General features: G+C 39.7%; 1 protein-coding gene across 1 annotated transcript in view; it reads left to right on the top strand.

Annotated features, from left to right (window-relative positions):
• sv2a (synaptic vesicle glycoprotein 2A) overlaps nucleotides 1-22790 on the top strand; it is a 74302-nt gene extending 51512 nt beyond the window's left edge. The window contains exons 4-13 of the mRNA XM_036558350.1: nucleotides 130-281; nucleotides 2343-2476; nucleotides 4424-4513; nucleotides 5945-6055; nucleotides 6706-6794; nucleotides 8837-9001; nucleotides 9394-9527; nucleotides 11831-12034; nucleotides 14213-14372; nucleotides 17690-22790. Of these exons, the coding sequence (XP_036414243.1) occupies nucleotides 130-281; nucleotides 2343-2476; nucleotides 4424-4513; nucleotides 5945-6055; nucleotides 6706-6794; nucleotides 8837-9001; nucleotides 9394-9527; nucleotides 11831-12034; nucleotides 14213-14372; nucleotides 17690-17873 (1423 nt within the window). The 3' untranslated portion in view covers nucleotides 17874-22790. The remainder of the gene's footprint in view (nucleotides 1-129; nucleotides 282-2342; nucleotides 2477-4423; nucleotides 4514-5944; nucleotides 6056-6705; nucleotides 6795-8836; nucleotides 9002-9393; nucleotides 9528-11830; nucleotides 12035-14212; nucleotides 14373-17689) is intronic.
• Nucleotides 22791-23341: the final 551 nt, after the last annotated feature.

A 23341-nucleotide genomic window follows, 5' to 3' on the forward strand; every position in this document is an offset into this window, starting at 1 on the left:
CTTTAGCAAAAATTACTGCTACTAATATTACCTTCAAATATGTGTATTAGGAACAGCAACGAAATATCATCTTATTTACATTAGCTAATGCTTTCTCTCCCTCTCTTCCTCTCTCCTTCCTGGCTTCAGGATTGGGGGTTCTATCCCCATAGTCTTCTCGTACTACTCTGAGTTTTTGGCTCAGGAGAAGCGTGGCGAGCACTTGAGCTGGCTCTGTATGTTCTGGATGATTGGGGGAATCTACGCTTCAGCCATGGCCTGGGCCATCATCCCCCACTATGGTAATAATCCCACCCTCACCATTAAGATCATTATACTCTATGGATAACGGTCTCGTCTTCACCATCATTTTTTGTCTATGGTAACCATCCTACCCTGACCACTGCCATCATCATTGTCTACAACACCAATTCCACCCAAACCATCTTTGTCTGTGGTAACAGTCCCACCCAGTTCCATCCTCACTAATATCATCATCATCATCTGTTTTAATAGCCCCACCCCAACAGTTCCACCAATTTATCCACTAATTACACACAGTGAGAGGCAGATGACGTTTTTCTCAACCCCTCTTCATAGCCTCATAACTCTAGATCTGACTCACATGCAATCTTGCAATAGGAAGCCACTTTACAGATTCAGGGCATGTTTGAGCCGTATTTCTGCACTGTATTATCTCAAAGATAGAGAAAGATAAATTTCACTTGTGGGTAAGTCTGTGGACCTCAGAGGGTTAATCATTATGTATGGTAACAATCCCACCCTCACTGTTAACATCATCATCATCTGTATGACAATCCCACCCTCACAATTACCATCATCATCTATGGAAACAATCCCACCCTCACAAATATCATCATCATCTATGGAAACAATCCCAGCCTCACAAATATCATCATCATCTATGGAAACAATCCCAGCCTCACAATTACCATCATCGTCTATGGAAACAATCCCAGCCTCACAATTACCATTGTGATCTATGGAAACAATCCCACCCTCACAATTACCATTGTCAGCTAAGGAAACAATCCTAGCCTCACAATTACTATCGTTATGTCAGGAAACAATCCCACCCTCACAAATATCATCATGATCTACAGAAACAATCCCAGCCTAACTATTACCATCATCATCATCTATCATAACAATCCCAGCCTTACTATTACCATCATCATCTATGGAAACAATCACATCCTATTGCCATCATCATCATCATCATCATCATCATCTGTTGTTATAATCCAGCCTTACTATTAACATCATCATCTATGGTAACAATCCCACCCTCACTATCACTAGTAACATCATCATGATCTATCACAACAGTCCCACCCTCACCTCATTACTGTGAATAGGAACAGTCTTTACAACACCAACCCGTTCAGTGTTGCCATGAATCAGTATTCTATGTTATATGCTATGAAAATATTGTTTGCTAATGATATTTGTTCATTACATTGGAGATTTTTATTTACATTTCATTCAAAAGCAAAATAATATAATAAATGCATGCAAGGTCTGGTTTTTTTACTTAGTTTACATTAACTGAATTGAGCCTCTCATCACATTCTGAGAATTTGGTGATGACCCCTTAAACCCGTTTAAATTTGCCACCAGAGGAGTTGCAGTTTGTACACGTCCCTACTGTGTGTAGTAAAACGCATCAGATCATAGAGTCTAAGCTTTCTGTGTGCCACTGTGTTTTCTATCACTGTGTGAAAGGTGCATGAGACCTCCTTTATTGTTGAGTATACTGTGATCTGATGCTACTGATGTGTGATTTATATTCCTGTTCATGTTTATTGTTGAAACAGGAAGTTTGTGACACAAATTAAAGTCTACACATTTTTCAGTTCATTAAATTGTATTCTTAAGACAGCAAATAAACCCAACGTCATGTTATTAACAGAAAAAGGCTTAAAGAGTTAAAGATTTAGATAATATTGAACAGAATATTTGAAAACATTCTATAGTTGTGACTGTAATACTAACAATCCCACCTTCACCATTATCAGTAAAAGCTCTCCCCTCACCATTATCATTATCATCCCCCACTGCAACAGTATTCCCAATGTGTGTACTCCTCGGCAGACTGGGAGTTAATGCTGTGAAATAGGATTCCCTGTTATGTAATTTAGCATCCCCAAGAAAGGTTCAAACAAATTATTTGGAGGCGCTTTCTGGCATTGCTGGAGCTTAATACAGTAACAGTGTGTTGGAAAATAACACCATGAAGGTAGAAAGTCAACTTCAAAGCAAATGAAAAAGTGTTTGGATGAGCTGGATGTTAATTGGTTGCCTTGTTTAAGCTCTAAAGCTTTCTTTGTGTCTCCAACCAGGCTGGAGCTTCCAGATGGGTTCAGCCTACCAGTTCCACAGCTGGAGGGTGTTCGTGCTGGTGTGTGCATTCCCCTCGGTGGCTGCCATTGCAGCACTCAACACCATGCCAGAGAGCCCACGCTTCTTCCTGGAGGTCAGTGACTCAGCAGCACACGTCTACAGATGACAGATCACATTCATCTTAAAGCAATGATTCAGCCAAAAATCTAATTTACACAGTTTCCCTTCTTCCCAAATGCAGTCGATCAGCCAAGAACATGGCTAATGTCTCAAGTTTGCCTCTTTAGTTTTGCACTGGAGCTAAGAGGCTAACGTAGCTAACAAGTATGAAAGCTTACACCCCACCAATTAGCACTGTACAAACTGCATGCATTAAGTTGTTAAGTAATCTCAAATAGACTTGCTTATGTGGTTTCTGATACTGTATAACACTATTATCCAAACAAGGACATACAGCATCACTGACGGGAAGCAGCACTCCTAAGAAGTAACACAAGCTACTTGAGTGGTAATAGCGCTCCATTGTGTAAGTGTAAGAGTAAGTGATGGACCTACAAAAATGGTGTGGCTGCCATGGGCCAGCGCTTAGGGGGTGTGGCCATACACAGTGGCTCAAAAGATGCACCACACTCCAGGTTAAAAAGGACACTCATTGTTGCTGTTGCTGCTTACTAGTGGTTAGATTTGTTTACCCTCCTAGTATGCCGTGTCCACACACTTTACCCCCCCTTCCTATGTGTTGTGTTGGAGCAGCACTGGGCTGGGCATTTCTTGCTACTTGTCGAAGTGACAAAAATAAAATGACCCATATGTGTCATATTGTCTGCGTCTTTATCTGAGCTAGAATAGGTTTGGTTTGGCATCTAAAAATATTAATATACCACAATGTATACTGTTTTTGAGTTTTTAATTACACCATGATTTACATTGGTGGCCATACCATACCATACTTTTTTCTGCGGCTAAATATTTACACATGACAGGTAGATTTGTTTTGCAACACTGTGGCTGGTTACATAACATTACATTAAAATCAGCTTAGGCTGATGGTTGTAATTTAGCTATAACTACTGTAGCTATTATTCTAATTTAGGCAGAAAGTAAGTTAAATCTGCCTTTGTGGATTGGTAGATACAGTGTGTCAGAAACAAGAAATGAAAGAAATTATCAAAAGAATCCACCAAGAGCCAGAATTAACAGAATTCACTTTTTCAGCACTTTACTTGCAATAACTTCACTCACGTTCAGGAGAAACAATAATGCTGCCACAACAAGAGTTCCATGTACTTTTCCTGTAAAATATAAGTTTATTTGATTTAATTAAACATTGAAATATTATTAAACACTAAACTACTATTACTACCACTACTACTACTACTAATCATGATAATAATAATAATAATTAATTATTATTATTATTATTATTATTATAAACAAACAAATATTAGTAGTCATAATAGTAGTAATTGTGTTTTGTGGTGACAGAAGAATTGTTAAAAACCCTGACTAAGACACATTTAAATTAATATATATGTTATGCAGTTGGAAAAAGAGAAATGGAAAAAAATATGGGACGCTTTGTTCCCTGTCTAGTGGCCCCTCAAGTAATCTGAGTTTGAGATGGCTGTCAAACAGTATTATAAACAACATAAGCAAGTCTAAGATTACCAGCAGTTTAACACGGTTTGAAACAAGTAAGTAATGATTTAGGCAGTTTGCATTTTGTTAAACTGATGACTTCTATGACTTGTTCTGTACATTAGCCCAGCGCAAAACTAAAGAAGCAAATTTTAGACACCAAACAAATCTTAGCTAAATAACTACATTTTGGAGTGCAGTGGAAAGAAAATTAGATATTTTGTCTGGGTAAAACAGTGTAGACCAGTGTTCCTCAAATAAGACAATTCTCAATCCAGCACGTTCCGTTTTGAAGCTACCTGAATGATGACCTGAAAACCTGTGTGATGTGCCAAAACCTGGAAATTTGCATTTTCTGTCTTGTCATGTGACAGACAATTAGGGCAAATATGAAATTAAAATGATCATTGATCCACTCTAACCGACTGTCTGCTTTTAACAGAACGGAAAACATGATGAAGCCTGGATGATCCTGAAACAAGTCCATGACACCAACATGAGGGCCAAGGGCTACCCTGAGAGGGTCTTCTCTGTAAGTACCAGCGACTCTTACAAGTGCTCAGAAAAATGGCAGAAACTTGGGAATTTGAATCGCTCCAATTAAAAAATGAATTATTCAGTCATGCTAATGAGCTTCCATTTATCTGTTACGGCAGTGGCGGAGATCAAAGTGTCACATGTTCATGTGATACTTCTGAGTCTTAGAATTAGTCATGTGAAATATGCAAACTTCTGTTTGATCTGAAAATTGCTGTGTGTTTCCTTGGATACTGTTATTTTGTGGTTAACACGGATGTGGTGCAGGCTGGGAGGGGGAGTGCGCTAAACAGTGTTTTTTTCGTGAGGTGTTCTGTGTTAAAGTCAGAAAACTGTCAGAACTGTGTGACAGTGATGAACACCTTTTGTTCACTACCCATAAATGAATAACTGGATGTGCAGATAGAAAGAGACACTCTGGCCAAAATGAAAAATGTAACTGCAGCTGTCGTTTGATGACGTATCTTCGAAAACCTACATCTGAAAATCTATATCTGGGAGGATATTTGGGGACGGGCTGTTTTCAGTGTGTTTTTTTGTTAGCTGGTAAACACAGAAGGAAGCCAGAGAGCTGATGTTACTGCTAGGAAGCCAAATATCTTATTGCTGCTGTATCACTATAGTTAAAGTCTCAGAGCAGCATTACAATGTAATAAAGGATTATTCAAATGATAAAATGACTCAAGCAAAAAGCTAACATGGTAGCTACCTGGCTATCTACATACCGCACCTCAGTCTGGCTTCTTTTCTCCAGCTGAAGGGGTAAAAATAAAGATAGAATCACAAGACAGAATACGTACATCTTTATTTTGTGAAACGACTGCAGAAAGAGTTAAACTAATCTTAGCTTCATTGCATTTATTAGCCTGTAGATTGGTGGCTAGGCTAGCAGTCAGGATTAGTTGACACCACAGGGATTCCCAAAGGTGGTATGATGTCTTTGTGTAATGCATGCTGGGTATTGTAGTGCGAGGACAGCGAAGAACATGGAAAAACTTAATGGTCTTTTATATTCAGAACTAAGAAAACATTCTGAAGTTGAGAACATTTGCCAAAGTTCTCTTCAGTTGGCAGACCCAATATTTTATAACAGACTTCTATAACCTAAGAATAACTCAGCCAGTTCGCATTGAAGTCCCTGTAGTTAGTAAATAATAAGTCTTAGTATGTAATAACTTAAGGGGTTAAGAAGGAATTTGTTTATACGATAAAATGGTAAAAGGTATTTACTGGTTTCTGATCATTGTGAAAGACTTCTCGGTGATGTATGTCAAACCAGTTATGTAAATGCATCAACTGAAAATGTCTTAAGAAGAAAAGCTTAAGACCTAAGTCAACAGCCTACTATTAATACTGATCAATAGACGAAGAGGAACAGTTTAACGTATAGCAGTGATACATGAGCTGTATACTGTTGAATCCCTAGGTGACCACTATCAAGACAGTGAAGCAGATGGACGAGTTGGTGGACATGGGAGGTGAGGCCACAGCCTGGCACCAGCGCTGGAGAATCAAGCTCACCAATCTCTTTCATCAGGTACTTCAGTTAGACATCAGATCTATAAATGATTAGACTCATTCTCAGCCAACAAGCCACCAGTCAGTAGGACTGATGCCATGATGCCACGTCAGTGGAGAATACAGTGACGAAAACATGTAATTGCTGCTCAGCTGACAGACTAATAAATAGTCTGTTAGCTGACTGAATTACACTGCCTGGTTGCTTAAAGTAACAGTTTGGTAAAAAGGCATTTTCCTCTCACTCGAAATGTAGTCAGTCAGCCAAGACATGTTTGGTGTCTAAAGTTTACTTCTTTAGTTGTTGCCACTAAAGAAGCTTGGACTGCACTAATTAGCATCGTACCAACTGCATGAATGCATGATGATGCTTGCCTCAAACTGCATCGAGTTGTGAAGTAATCTCAAATAGACTTGCAGGTATTGTAACACTTACATTATAGAAATATAAAGGAACGACAGATATTTATCGGAATTTATAGGAAAGACCAAAAGGTTTTGAGATGGTTGCTACTGCTGTGCAAAAACATTATCCATTTCATCCAAACGTCTTTCTGACTGATTATAGGGAAAAATTGATTTTTATAAAAAGAATTTCTGTAACAGTAACAAACCTCCAGTAGAGCATTGTCTTGTCTGTGTTAACGTCCTGTCACTGAACTCTCGCAGGTGTGGGGCAACTTCCTGACTGTTTTCAATCCTGAGTACCGCCGCGTCACCTACATGCTGATGGCTGTGTGGTTCTCCATGTCTTTCAGGTAGAGGACGTGTCCTTCAGTTGTTAACCTCATCCTTAAGTGTTCAGCTCCTCAGAATGCTAATACCTCTAACAGTGCTTTACAGCTGTAATGACACAAATGAAATTGTGCTTGTTGGTGTTTCTTTTGCATTGCTAACTTTTTTCACTGTTAGCCTAGTTAGAAGGCCTGTCAACCTCAGTTCACTCAAAACCAGGCAGCTTAATAATATGACACATGGCAGAAGAGGCGCAATTCCAGTATCCATATTTCACTCTCTAATTAGAGGATTCAAACAGTAGCACTGCAGTCAAAATGAAAAATTGAAACTTTGTTATGTTTCTTGCATACAATTCTACTTGCATCCTACAGCAGTGTGTCAGTCTCTAGAGTGAGATGTTCCATTTTAAAGACTAGGAAAACCATGTTCTGATGACCTTGATGGTGGGAGGAACCTTCGAAGAACTGCAGCTGCTCTGGGGTGGATTTCTTTTTGTTAGCTGGTGCAAAAGGAAGCTAACATTACTGCTGGATAGCCGTAATATCAAAAATATCTAATTGCAGCTGTATCACTGTAGTAAATGTTTTTAAATCATCATTACATTAGAGATAATGGAAAACTCAAATGCCAAATATCGTATTGCTGCTGTATCACTGTAGTTAATGTCTTTAAATCAGCATTACAATGGAAATAATGGATTCATCAAATGATGAAATGACTCAAGCAAACAGCTAGCATGGTAGCTACCTGGCTATCTACATACCGCACCTCAGTCTGGCTTCTTTTCTCCGGCTGAAGAGGTAAAAAAAAACTTCCCTCTGGCAAAGTTTTGTGCTAAATAAAGATAGAATCACAAGACAGAATACGTACGTCTTTATTTTGTGAAACGACTGCAGAAAGAGTTAAACTAAAGTTAGCTTAGTTGTATTTATTAGCCTGTAGATTGGTGGCTAGGCTAGCAGTCAGGATTAGTTGACACCACAGGAATTCCCAAAGGTGGTATGATGTTTTTGTGTAATGCATGCTGGGTATTGTAGTGTGAAGACAGCGAAGAACATGGAAACACTTAATGGTCTTTTATATTCAGAACTAAGAAAACATTCTGAAGTTGAGAACATTTGCCAAAGTTCTCTTCAGTGGGAGGAACCTTCAAAGAACTGCAGCTGCTTTGGGGTGGATTTCTTTTTGTTAGCTGGTGCAGAAGGAAGCTAACATTACTGCTGGTTTAGCCAAATATCTAATTGCAGCTGTATCACTGTAGCAAATGTTTTTAAATCATCATTACATTGGAGATAATTGAAAACTCAAATGACAGAAATGACTCGTCAGATGAGGAGAACAGCAAGCTAAAAGCTAAAGTTAGCAAGGTAGCTGGCTATGTAGATATCTAGCTAGCTGAGTTGTACACTGATCAACTTTAAAACCACCTCTTTGTTTCTACACTCATTATCCATTTTATCAGCTCCACTTACCATATTTGTACACTACTTTGTAGTTCTACAGTTAAGTACATTATGCAGATGCGAAGGTACATTTTGCATTATGCAGATGAAACTGCACTTATTGGTGTTTAACATATGCTGCTAACCTATACTTGCTGTTAGCCTTGTTAGAGGCTCCTTCTTTCACAGTCAGCCTGTGCTTGCTCAAAAAGCAGGAAAATTCTGGCACACAGTTGAAAAGACACGATTCATAAATCATGTGTCCGCATAGATTTCCAGCATGAAAACATCCAGTATTTCGCTCTTTAACCTGAAGGTCCACTCAGAGTTCAGTGCTAAAAACACTACAGCTAGTAAGAATGCATCACAGCTATCAGGACCAGGTCACATTAAACAAATGAGATCAGGCTAATTGGTGTTTTTCATGCACTGCTAACTTTTAGCCTTGTTAGCTTTTTTGCTCAGAGTGTTTCGTTCGTTTAAGCTCGGAGGATTAGCGCAGGCTGTCCTGGCTTCAGTGAATCTGTGCATCTCTATAAAAAATGATTCTGGTCTAATTACTGGAATCATTAGCGTTTAATGAGCTGTCTCATGGCACCCCGTGTTCTCTCTCTCTTAAGCTACTACGGCCTGACCGTGTGGTTCCCTGACATGATCAAGTACCTGCAGAAGCAGGAGTACTCCTCCCGCACCAAAGTCTTCATCAAGGAGAAAGTGGAACACGTGACCTTCAACTTCACCCTGGAGAACCAGATCCATCGCCAAGGAGAGTACTTCAACAACAAGTAAGCACTTCAGAAATATTGGGCCCCAGCGGTGAGATATATAGCCTGTTGTTTTCAGAGTTCTCTTTCTGCTCATCTGGCTGATGTGAATGAAAGCTTTAATGTGATTCGCTGGTGCATCACGACCGTTAAGTGCCCACTCATCAGAAGGCATTTGTAATGATAATGGTCTCCAGTGTAGTGTGTAGTTGCAATGTTCCCTAATGAACACAGCAGGTGTTAACACTCATTTCTGCATGAAGTCTTCAGATAACTTGGCCGAGTTGAGCCACACGACGTTAGTATATTTATATGTGGACTGTGTACCAATAACCTTGCCTCGCCGAATACTAGCCATTTGCTAAGCTGAGTTTTTCCCAGAGTGCTGAGACTTTCTCCTGGCTTTCCTGAAGGTTTTTGAACCTGAAAATGAAGTCTATGGTCTTTGAGGACTCCCTGTTCGAGGAGTGCTACTTCGAGGATATCACCTCCACCAACACCTTCTTCAAAAACTGCACCTTCATCGCCACCCTCTTCTACAACACAGGTGAGAACAGGGCGGCCTCCTTGGAAGTCATCCTGCCCTCCATCTCCCTTGTTATCCCAAGCCTTGTCCATTAGCTAACTGACCTATCTAGGCTTTAGCCACAAATGTGTTCCTTTGTAGTTACTAGGAATGTAACAGCTACGCAACAGAACATGGGAGGACTGCTGTGATGATCTACAGTAATTGCCTCGGCTCATACCTACGCAGCCGTGATATTATTTGAGATAAAATAAAAATTAAAGCAAAAAAGATATGAACGTTTTAAGCAAATGTGCTTTAATATTAGCAGTTCCTTCCAACAAAAAGTAGTACCCTTTCGCTGTATGGATAGAGCCATTAAACTGTCGTGGTATCAGGTTCAGCTCAGCTTTTTCAGTACCTACCCCATGCATTTTGTTATATTGTGACCAGCATGTTAGCTAACCCAATAGCAGTTTGTCCAGTTTTATGCAGACCTGTTGAATCAACGTTGATTTCAGATATGGTTTCTATGGTAAAGAGCACATACTGTTCTATGTTGAATCAACCTAGAAACCCTGTTGAAACTAGAGAGTTAATCAGTTCTGGTTCAACCTTTGTCCAAATACTGATTATAGTCTAGTTGTTTTGGTGTTAAATCATACATTATTATATCACAATGTTAAATCACACGTTTTATGTACAACAGGATTTCTATAAAAATTTTATTTTAAATCGTTACACTCCTAGTAGCTGCTGTTGCAAAGTTGGACAAGGTTTATAGACTGTTGACAAAAACCCATTCAGTCTTTTCAAAATACGTAATTTCAAGTAATCTTTACTTTGCATGCACTTTTTTGCTCTATACTTGGGTTTTAGGGATAAATTGATTTGGATTTAATTGATAGGCGTAGCAGAAAGTTTACTGCTTCAGCTTTTTTTTTTTTTATTGCGAGTTAGAGAAGCCTCTGTTAAATGTTTACATAGTTTTAAAAAATGCCTGCAGCCCCCTAATAATACCACTAGATCATACAAGAAGTACACTTGATCTATACAGCGTGACTTTTTACATAAATACAAAATAAATATTATTTGAAATGAGTAACACTCTAAACTGAGTTGTGAACTACAGTTATTCATTGGGTTGAATGTCCAACCTCAGAACAGTAGCTACAAAAGAGTGCATTCATGGGCGGAGCATTGAGAGAGAAGTTAACGACCCCTTTAATGACTTCAAAATGGACGTTGTAGCAGGTGAGGCACTAAACTGCAGGGCAAGATTGAGAGCCCCTGCTGTGTCCGGTAGCTTTGCGTTAATTGTCTGGACAGGCGTAGTAAAATTTGTAAGGCAGAGACAGGCTGAGCCCAGTCTTTCTCATCTATAATCCTTAAACAGAGGACTGTCAGCAAATACACTCTCCATCAGTCAAAATGACCTCATTCAGTGGAACTATGTGATGCACTGAAATGGTTTTAGGTATCCTAGCAACACAGGCTGCAATGCTGTCTCCTAAGGAAGGAACAAAATCTGTTGCCGCTATGTGAGCCTAAATAGATGCTTTTAAGGGTCTATTAGATGAATACCAAAGGCCGAAATCTTCTTAAATGTCTCTCTGTGCTCTCTGCGCTTCAGCATGAATGAGGCTACTTACATTGGTATGTCATCATATAATAAACTATTCTGTCACAAATATTCATTATTAGAAAGGTCACAGATTTGAATGTGCACTACTCAAGCAAATCTGCATCTGTTGTGAGGCTGCAGCTGCATACGACCAGGCATAAACTGGTTGGCCTTGGAGTGTAGGATAGTATACAAATGCTAACATGACTCACTAAACATGAAAGCTAGCATCATTGTTCTTGATAGATGATTCTATATAAGCCCACAGGAAAACTGAATATAGCAATATGTGGTCAATATATTCCACGACGTAAAGAGAATATACTAAAATATGTTCTCAGTATATTACGTTAACTGCTCTGCTCGTGGTCAAGATAAAGACAGGTATCAAATTAAAGGAAAAACCTGAATGTATGAGTGAACGAATGTAGATGCTTCCAGACAGGTAAGATACAGTTAAGCAATCAACGTCCTTTCATGCTCAGTGCCAAGTATAAAAATGCTGAGCAGGCCCTGTTGACCTGGCAAGAGGAAAAGATCTAAGTGACTTTGAAAGAGGGTGCCTTTAGATCCATGGGAAAGACATCAGTAAACATGTTTGGACACCAGTGGTGAACTGTGACTATTAGAGCTAGGCTTTCAATTCAAGCCAATCAAATTAATGGATAAATATAACGGGCATTTGGTGCTGGTAATAAACCGCCTCTCTTCTTCTTTTCAGACCTGTACAAGTACAGACTGATCAACAGTCGTCTCATCAACAGCACCTTCCTGCATAACAAAGAGGGCTGCTTGCTGGACTTCAGCGACGAGAACAACGCCTACATGATCTACTTTGTCAGTTTCCTGGGCACGCTGGCTGTCCTGCCTGGGAACATCGTGTCTGCTTTGCTCATGGACAAGATCGGACGCCTGAGGATGCTGGGTAAAAGAGCTTGTGACCTGTAAAGGCCAGTCAGTGACTAGTCAGCTGTGAATGCAACAGATCAATGAAAGAAATTTTAAGTAGCAAAGGGTTATTCAGTGTATACCAGTCCAGAGCCTTCCACTTTTCCCCTCTACCTAGATTTCATGAAGAAGCAGTAATCAGTCAGGGAGCTGTTTCAGTTAACTACCAGTGATTAAGAATAAAAGGACTGGATTGGATTCACGTCCAGTACTTGTTACTTTGAGTTCAAAGCAAAGTCATTCAGTCCTTCAACACCTAGTACATTCTGCATTTTTGTTTTTTTTTCCAGTTCTTACACATGCCCTACTTAGTACTTATTTTCCATTAAAATGACAGTTCAGCTGTCTGAAAAATCAGATTCACACAATTTTCCCCTTACCCCAAATGTTGTCAGTCAGACAGAACATGTCAGGCATTAGTGGAGCTATGAGGTTAATGTAACAAATCTGTAATGAAAATGTATAAACACCTATTACTATACCACATAGTATTATACAAGTGTACTATCCATATTATGCTACTATACATGGTATTACTACTATAATACATACTGTTGTTGGACTTTACTGTAGGGCAGTGTGCATAAGGCTACTTGGCACCTATGTAAGCCTTCCATGATAACTGACCACTATCATCAAAAACTGCATTCGAACTGCAAAATTAACACAACAGCTTAACGTTACTCTTTCAGTTTATACCATTTGTTGTGAACATTGATGTAGAAACCTACTGTTTATAGTAAAGGCTTTGACACTGACAGTCTTGATACTGTACTGAGAGTTATGTACACCCATCATCTATAACATTAAGTACACCTCCTTGTTTCTACACTCATTGTCCATTTTATCAGCTCCACTTACTATATAGGTGCATTTTGTAGTTCTACAATTACAGACTGTAGTCCATCTGTTTCTTCTTTGTTAGCCCCCATTTACCTTGTTCTTCAATGGTCAGGACCCCCACAGAGCACAGTGTGTTAGTGTGTGTTTTGCTGGTATGAGTGGATCAGACACAGCAGTGCTGCTGGAGTTTTTAATCACCTCAGTGTCACTGCTGGACTGAGAACAGTCCACCGACCAAAAATATCCAGCCAACAACGTCCTGTGGGCAGCGTCCTGTGACCACTGATGAAGGACTAGAGGATGACTAACACAAACAGATGCAGGAAGAGATGAGCTACTGTCTCTGACTTTACATCTACAAGGTGCACCAACAAGGTAGGAGTGTCTAATAGAGTGGACAGTGAGTGGACACAGTGTTTAAAAACAACAACTGATCCACTTGTACCAGCACAACTCACACTAACACACCACCACCATGTCACTGTCACTGCAATACTGAGAATGAGCCACCACCTAAATAATACCTGCTCTGTAGTGGTCTTGTGGTGGTCCTGATCACTGAAGAACAGGGTAAACGGGGGTCTAACAAAGTATGCAGAGAAACAGATGGACTACAGTCTGTAACTGTAGAACTACGAAATGTGCAAATGTGTATAGTAAGGGGAGCTGATAAAATCGACAATGAGTGTAGATACAAGGAGTGGTTTTAATGTTATGGAAACTTGCTTTACCTAATGGCCACAGAAAGTGCTCACTTTTGTTCAACCAGCCTGACCAGGGAAGTATATGACATCATCAACATTATGTCACTGTGACATACACTGAGCTACAATGTCAGTCATCATAACTTGCACTTTCATTTTACCAAAGATAGTGTCATGACACCTGACAGATGCTGTGTCATGTTGACATCAAAGTTGGCAAATGCAACCTTTATGACAAATGATGACACCTATTTGAATGTTAATAAATGTTTATGTATATTAGATATATACTATTGTCATGAAGGGCTAATGTAGGTGTCATGTAGACTTGTGAACACCACTCTACAGTAAAGTGTTAACACATATTTCAGATTTCGCACTGGTATTTACTCCTTCATGGAACACATAGTTTTATGTTTTCCCTGCACACCTGACCTCTTGATGGACTAGTTGAGTGAAGAGTGTAGGGGCAGTAAAAGCACTAAACAGTGCAGTGCAGGGAGAGGGAACAGAATGTACTGCGCCTATGTTTATCATGTATTATGTATATTAGAGTTATAGTTCTTTTGCCTCAGAATAAAACCACACCAACGTTCTCTCCTCTGCAGCTGGCTCCAGTGTGATCTCCTGTGTCAGCTGTTTCTTCCTGTCGTTTGGGAACAGCGAGTCTGCCATGATTGCCCTCCTCTGTCTCTTTGGAGGCATCAGCATTGCGTCGTGGAACTCCCTGGACGTACTCACAGTAGAGCTGTACCCGTCTGATAAGAGGTAAGCCAGGTTAATCTTGTTTGAATGTAGCACATGTGGAAATATTGATATTAAAGGAATACTACTGTGATTCGGAAAAAAGGTAACTTACATGATTTTCCACTCACCTCAAACACAGTCAGCCAGCCAAGACATGTTTGGTGTCACAATTTTAGCTCTTTAGTTTACAACTAGGAGGTACAAGGCTAATGTTGCTAACAAACACTGGACGTCAGTAATCTCTCAAACTTTCCATAAACACATGCCCAACGTGTCTCTTGAACCATTCTTGATCGCTCTGCATCACTGGGAGATCTGGGACTACCTGTAGATTTCTTCATTCTGTTTTTGCAAAATGGGATGCAATGAGCTACCTTCCTGCTGAGTTTAGTTCTAGCCTGTATCCAATAAGCTGCCCCAGCCGTTATCTAACTCTAATAGATCTGATCCAGCCAGTCAGGGACTTGGGAAGAGGTTAATTAGCTGGAGTGGGTGAGGCAAAGAGTGGTTGGAACTAGGCTCTGCAGGAAGGTAGCTCTGTAGGACCAGGGTTGGAGACCACTGCCTTAGGTATTACTGTGCTAACACTGCGAATCTGCATAGTGACATTTTAAAACGCCCCTGCATTCCAGCATCAGTTTGAAGGTGAAATACTTCGGCAAAACAGGGTGATATCATAGTTCCAATTTTAGCTTAAATGTTCAAATAAGGTCTGTCTGTGTCATTTTACCAAATTCTGTTTTTCTGAATGATTTTAAGTAGCTTATCGCTGTAATTTGAAAAAAATATATGATGATTTTCACATGTATTTGTGGAAACAGTTTGGGTGACTATTTACTTTGCGTGTTTGTTAGCATCATTAACCTGGCATTTCCAGTTCTAAACTAAAGAAGCAAAACTTGGGACACAAAACATGTCTCGGCTGATCAAATGCATTTAGGATAAAAAGAAAATCATGTAAATTAGAGGTCTGCACGTTTTTTCAGTCCCAGTCCCACAAGATTTTATCCTGCTCCTCCAGAAAATCAAAACAGTTGGTCGAGCTCCCGCCCACAACTAAAACAGTTTGATCTGCTCCCGGTCGTGCAGTTGCGTCAAGGCGAACTGACGTCCAATATCTGACAGTCTATTCACAAATACATCATTCTCTGCTGAAATAACATGGTAGTCATGGTCATCAGGCTCACTGTGAAGTAACTTCACCAAACGCCATTTATTCCCAGTAAACACACAACAAGAATTAAACCACCAAACCAAACGTCCAAACCACACCGCTCACTGCTGCCAAATAACTGTTTGGTTATTTTTGGTGTTTTGCTGGGCTTGGCAGCTGTGGCTGTCGGACTCCAGCGGGAATCCCATGGGACTGCAGACTTCTAATGTAAATAGACAAATTGTTCCTGTAAAATACATATTTATGTAAAATAGGCAACACTTTACTATAACATTGCCTTAAACATGTCATGAAAGGTGCTATATGTGGTCATGATGTTTGTCATGACAGCTTATGTCACGTGCCAATTTTTTCCTAAGCGTACATAGTAATAATAACATGACCCTGTTATATTACTGGACATAATCTGTTACGACAGCTCATGACAGCTTAGGACATCTGCCATGACATCTTTGTGACATGGTTAGTTGAATGGTTTGTTGCAGGGTTGAAGTGTTATCTAAAATTCAATAGTTAGTCATATAATATTGGAATATTTGAGATGAACCGAGCAGCTAAGTTGCTAAAAATCATCTGTCTGTATTATAGGTGTGTAAAAGGCCATGATGAGTTAAGGATTACAGGTCATGATGTATTAAGGTTTTTTTATTGTAAAATAAACACCTAATGAATAGGGTAAGAGTAAACACTATGTAATAATTACACTAGTGTTTTTATTGCTCTTAAGTGCATTTGCTGCATAGCCACTGCAGTGCCACCTCCTCTCTGCAGCATACATGCATCATCATTCTTGGGGGGAATCTCTCATAATTCGCTCTCAAAATGTCTGAAATCCCAGCTGGCTTGGCATTGAGTACTACGCGTTATTTGTGGTAGGATGTGTAGTAACCATGGTGCCTGCCACAGTTTTACCTTACATGCCAAACAGCACCCCCATGTGGCCAATCCTTCATGTTATTTGATTCAGGCTGTAATATTTATGGCATATAATATTTGATTCAGGTTTAAGCAGAAGTGATGCGCATGATTTAAAGTTTCCCAAAGATCGAATTCCATTAAAGAGAACACGCCAGATCTTTTTCAACCAAGTAGTGGAAACTTATAACCACCAATCAGCATTGTGCAAACTGCATGATTAAATCAACACACGCCTGAGATCAAGTTGGACTGTTAAGTAATCTCCTGATGTGTTTCTGACACTGTATGTATAAAAATGGACAAGCGTACAGCTCAGGCTTCTAGCATAGTGGTTTTACTATACAATGTCCTTTTGTACATTTTTATAGATAACAGTAACAACATTAGCTATTCGAGATTACTTAACAACTCAAGAAGTTTGTATGATCACTTACGCATGCAGTTTGCACAATATAATGGCTGTATTATCCCAGATGGAGTTAATCAGCCATGACAGCTGGAGCTACGAGGCTGATGTTGCTAACAAACACTAGACATCAACAGTCACCTAAATCTTTTCTGTAAAAAAAATGTACATAGACTTGTCCATGTGGTTTATGGCTTATCATGACTTACTGTGAGCTATAAAAATGAACAATTGGTCAAAGTGTTGCTGAAAAGTGGGATCAGCCTTTTTTGTCAATAGGCATTGATACATTTTTAAGTGTACATCTTCAGTTCGAAAATTCAAGATTAAGTGATTTATAAAATAAATCACGAACATCTGTAGCATTCATGTGTCTGCATGACACGCAAAGAGGAGTTCGGCACAACACCTGCTGTCTGCAGTGATGTTTTTCTGCAGTGTTCAGCAACACAGTAAAGTGTTGCTCATTGTTACAGTTCACAATAAGGCAGACTGCTCCAAACCACACTGATAGGTCTGCATGACCTTTATGTAGAGCTGGATGTGGTTTGAGCAGGTTGAGAGACGTTTTGGGGATGTATTTATAGAAGAGATACGGGTGTCGTTTGACTTCTAGTGTTTGTTAGCTACATTAGCCTTGTAGATCCAGTGCTAAAGAAGCAAAACGTGTCTTAGCTGAGGGTAAGTGGAAAACTGTGTAAATTGCATTTTTCATCAAACCTTTCTTTTAAAGAAGCTCATTTTGAACACCAGACATGTCATGGCTGATTGAATACATTTTGAATAAACATTTTAAGTAAACTTAAAAATTGTGAAACTTGTTCATTCTGTCTTCCACAGAACTACAGCCTTTGGCTTTCTGAACGCCCTGTGCAAGCTTGCTGCTGTGCTGGGAATTAGCATCTTCCAGTCCTTCGTGGGCATCACCAAAGCGGTGCCCATTCTCTTCGCCTCGGGGGCGCTGGCAGCCGGCAGCTTCCTGGCGCTGAAGCTTCCGGAGACGCGGGGGCAGGTGCTTCAATAGTGCAACCTCCCTGCCAGCAGGTGGCGACGTTGAATACGAAGTGTTCCCCAAACCCCATTGATTGAGCCACGCTGCAAGCAGCGGAGAAAAACACACAAAAAATACCATTTTGTCCTCTCATTACAGGAGATATAGATGTTATACCATAGCCCCTCCATTTTCTGTGTTGAACGATTTCCGTCATTTTAGCAAGGAGCAAACAGTTCTTAGCAACTCAAGTCAGATTGTTGTACTGGGGTCATTTCCCCTTAAGGTCATGTAGTTGGGTGACGTCAAAACACCAATCTTGCCGCAGAAAAGCCATCCGTCGTTCAAACCAGTCTTGTGCAAGTTCCTCTCATCCAAAAAAATAGGGTTAAGATTCACACTTTCTCGTATTTGTCTATATTAAAGTGGCACAGTCTTAAGGATGTTGGGTTTGAGTCCTGGGCTGCAGGTCTGATCTTGTCCTTATCTCCAGTGTCCTTACAGGGAAAACAGAGGTTGTGTGTGTGTTTATGTCAAGTGTACGTATGTGTGCGTCAAACAACTGCCATTTTAGACACATTCCAGGTTTATTTATAGTTTGAACGTGAGAACCGGTTTGTGATGAGTTTGACTTCTCCCTTTAATCTTAGTCCAAGCCATTCTGTTTGCTGGGAACCATGGGTGAGAATGATGGGTGTTGTCAGTGGGTTGATTTTTAATGCACGGACAGTGTTTTGAGTGTTTTTGCTCTAGTGTGGTGCTGGTTGTTGTTGTTATTTTCCGCTCGCGATATCGTGAGAACTCTCTTCTAAAACGACGTGAATAGTGGACATGTGCGTGTGACAAAGTGTCTCTCTCCAACAGTCCAACAGTCTTCGCTTTTGGATCACAGCTGTTTGTGGAAGGGAATGGTAGAATCACCAGTGCACTATAGCGTAGTTAAAGGTTTTATTTAGGAAAAACAGAAAGACGTTCAGTTGTACGCCATGAAGAGAATGCTGGTATTCTTTCAGAAATGGCTTTATTGAAAGTGTTGAGCATATAGGCCCAATGAAGTGTGGAAATACATAAGAATATGTTTATGACAGTATAGTATATATGACCTAAGTGCTGCCCCACCTCGTACTCTGCCCATGATGGTTTCTAAGGCCCTGTTCATAAGTGGTACTGACGTCCGTCCAAAGTGATCTGATCCTAAATAGACAGTGAGACGTATAGCCGTTTACATGTGGCATTTCCATGGATCTCGAATGCATCTCCAGTCACCTAATGTGATTGGATTTCTGACATTTACTGCACCAGTCTCTTGCTCCATTTGTTGTCAGACAATAATGTGCTTGGTTGCGTAAATGTACAGGCTGATTAGAGAGTCTCACATTGTTGTTGGGACATTTTTAGTGTTCACACTACAAATAAGAAGTGGTCATATGCATCCCTGACCACCTGAGTGATTAGATCACAGTGCGTCTCTGAGATGCACCAGAAAGTGCTATCAACTTATGGTTGGACCACCCAAGACATAAGTTAATGCCAGGTGTGGACAGGGCCTGAGATGATGTAAAATATGTGATATAATAAGACTGTGGTTGCCCCTATGAAAATGAAATATATTGTTATATGTTGTCAATATATTCAAAATATAAATAGGATGTATTGTAGTATATTTTCAATATATTACTTTTTGTATGGGCATGCTGTGTCCCATCACAAACCATGTTATAAGCCCTTTCCAGAACGATCATTACCTACTGTATATTTGCGTTCGTCAAACACCGCCAGTTCCATGCAGGCCCATCATTCCGTCCTCTTGTTCTCCTTGATCGTGCATTTTCTGATGAGGAGAATGCAAAAAAAAGTTCTAGTGATTAAAATATTTTAAAAAATGTCTTTTCTTCCATCAACACAAGGTTTCTTGAAAAAGACAAAAAAATCACAAGGGAAAAAATAAAAAACAAATCAAGCACAAGATGGTTTGATGAGACTATCAAAAACCCAATAGGTTTATTTTGAAAATGATGTAAATTATGTACTGAATATAAATATACAGTTGAGTCTGTCTGTTTGAACACTCTAGCTAATATTAAATATATAAATATATAGGGGAAAAATCTGATTAGACGAAATCTTTCTGTTTCAGATGTTGAAATAGTACCATAATGTCTTAGATAGGTTCTACTTGATGTCTGTATATATATATTGTTTTAAGGTACTTTTATTTTGAACAAAAACAAATATTCAGAGACCTGGTAAATACAAATGCAATCCATGCGTAACTTGTCCGTTCAAACTTTCTTTTCTGTTCTTACGGCGACAAAGAGGTATCTGTAGGTGTGTATGTACGTATGTGTGCGTGTGCTTGCATGTGAAACGTTGAGGTGTTCCACAGAATATTTGTATTTATTATTTATTTATATGATGGCGAGTTTGATTTTATAGTATTTTTTACTTTGGATGTCTGTAGAAACAGGTTGTGCCACAAGCAGGGTGAATTTATCGCTGTGTCGTTCACATCTCTACAATTGAACACTGGAGACGTTTTAATGAAAGTCCGGTTTAAAAAAATGCTGGACGTTAAAACATTAAATAGATCTGATGAGCAAAACTGATACTGGGGGCGTCAGAGGAAGCCAGCTGAGTGAACAGCACAGAAATGTATCCAAATGACTTTCTGTTGTGATTTTCAGTCTGGTGATTTATGTTTTCTCCAGCGTAGACAGCACCTGATCATATGTTCCGTACAATTCTTACTAAATAGACTAATAAGGACTGCCTTCCGCTAACTACACAGATCCTTTTAGCAGCAAACCAGATTTCCAGTCTCGGATGCTTCCGTTTGCGGATAGTGCTTATCACAGCGACAATGCAGAGGTGTCACTCTTCTTTACTGCCATTTTGTAGGATAGCAGCCATACTCTAGACGTACTCAGACAAAAAACACATTACAGTAAGCTGGTCCTCTCTACTTCAGCATCAGATTAACTTAGTAGCATTATGATTTGTTACCAAAGTAGTTTTGGAAGTGACTGCGATCAATTTCAAGCACAATCTGACTTCAGTCAGCTAGATTACTGTACATGCCTAATCTCAGTGTCATACAGTCAGGCAAAAATCATGACTAGGCTAAATCAGGCTTTAGGAGATTCCAGTACAAATCGCTCCAGGAACGGCCTCCACTTCTTCGCCATGAGGTCAGTAGGAAACCACATCACAGATTGCATTAGTGACAATCTTTACGTGCGCCACGTGTGATCGCCAAAAATGGTCTACTTCTTCAGCTCAGACTTGAGCTGGTATGATGCGAAAAGGAAGCAGAGACTGGTTTCAAACGCTAATAGGAGCCAAAAAAACGAGCGCTGTCGCTCATGTAGGACCCAAACCGTAGGCGCACAATATTCTACTCAGTTACAATCGAAAAGAGCAACAAACCTGTACTGAGCCCCTAAAGGACCTTTGAAAGAAATGTGAAGTCAAAGTGAGCCGGAAAATTTAAACGCTTTTCTCTTATGTGCCACGACGTGTTTACGAGTATCAGAGAATGTCTAAGCTAGCTTTGTTTCTACACTTCAATCAAATGTTACATTTAAGCATTTGGCAGTTGCTCTTTTTCAGAGCGACTTACAATTTAATCATGTACAGAGGGCAATTGTAAAGTTAGGAGTCTGGCCCAAGGACTTGTTGGTGTGCTTGCCTGGGTAGGGCATTGAACCCGTTAGCTGGATGGAGGGCTGTATTACTCACACTACACCAACAACATTAGTGATTATAACAGTATAGTATGATGAATTGGAAGTAAATCCTCATACTGCTGTATAGTATGAGGATTTACATTTTTTCCATCGACCTTTAGGGGCTCAGAAAAAGCTGTTATTTTTTAATTTATCAGGGAATAATTTTGAGCTCACATAGGAAAAGCACATCCCAAGTCATTTCCGAAAGTTCCCGTACTTCAGTAGGCTATCACTGCCAAGTTGGCCAAGCAAATTTTTTGCCGAGATCTGTTCTCATCCGCAGTTGTACAGCTTGTATCTCTTAGCCGTCACGTCTCTTCCGTGTTGTCCTTGGTCCGCCCATTGAACTACAGACGAGGATGTCAATATTTGCTGTCGTATGCTGTGAAATCGCTGAACTACAGTAAACGATCTCAGTGAAGCTATGACTTTGTACGTAAAAGCAGTCCTAGAATTTGTGAACTTCACCTGTTTGGATTGTTACTGGTTGTTTAATTATTGTTATTATTATTTTTTTTATGTTTTTTGTTACAGGGTCTTTTTGTAATTCTGAACGTGCTCACTTAGCAGCAGTCCATCGCGTGTGCAAAAAGAAATCAAAGCAATAAGTGACTGACAGGTTTCTTTGCTCCGACCCCCCCAAGCTATTTGGGAAAAGAAAGCACACTGAAAACAAACAGGCCACATGCGACGAGATGTGTAGTGATTAAAAGAGAAGAATATATATAAATATATAGAGAACTATCTAAAAGGCCAATGTCCACCATTCTACAAATATCCCATAGGTCTTTTGATGCTTTTGTCAATAACAATGTATTGCCATAATTTAAATGTGACAAAGAGTTTATCACCTTATCATTGTACTGTGCTGTAGAGATTGTAGTTGTTTGTATGTAAAAGTATAAATATGTGGAACAATAAAAAATGAAAAAGACAAAAACCGTTGAACACAAGAAATAGAGTACTATTGTATGTTGTTCATTTTTGTGATCCGTTTCTTTTTGTACATGAGAATGACAATGGCGTGAAGACGTTGACACTATCGTTGAACTCGGAGACTATTTCAATGTTACACCAAAATGGTTCTGTACTAAGGTTCGTGAGAGGCGCCTCATTTTCCGAGTCACGCTGGGAATTGCGCTGCACCTGTGCGGTGAACTAACCCTGTTCTTCAATGAAATGAAACCTACATATGGATAATAAACAAATGTCATGAAGACCACTGGCTTGGCAGTCATTGATATTCAGTTCCATTCAATGCAGATTTATTTGTATAGCCCCTTTTACAGCGGCCGGTGTCAATCAGCAGCTGTGAGCAAGCCGAGAATAATAGTGGCAAAAAACTGGATAGCAAAACAACACATTCATTCATTCATTCATTCATCTTACCCGCTTATCCTTCTGGGTCATGGTGGGGGGGTGCTGGAGCCTATCCCAGTACTCACTGGGTGGAACAAAACAAGAGTAATAAGAATAAAGAATAAAAAATTGACAATAATTAATACTGAATAAAGATAAGAAATGAGCCTGTCATTGGACAGAGGTATTAGAGGTATTAACCAATGATAACCGATAACTGAATCACTGCCAGTAAAGCCTTTCAGAGTTAAAGGGAGAATTAAATCTATGATAACCAATTACTATGTAATGAAAACGTTTCAGAAAGGCTTCATAAGCTTTGATTAGAACCCACACAGTTGGCTTATCTTGGTCTAATGGGAACACAGCTAGTTTCACACTATGCAGGCCACTTGGTAACACTTTATTTGAAGG

The sequence above is a fragment of the Colossoma macropomum genome, unplaced genomic scaffold (genome assembly GCF_904425465.1).
Source record: "Colossoma macropomum unplaced genomic scaffold, Colossoma_macropomum, whole genome shotgun sequence".
In the NCBI taxonomy this organism is placed as follows: Eukaryota; Metazoa; Chordata; class Actinopteri; order Characiformes; family Serrasalmidae; genus Colossoma; species Colossoma macropomum.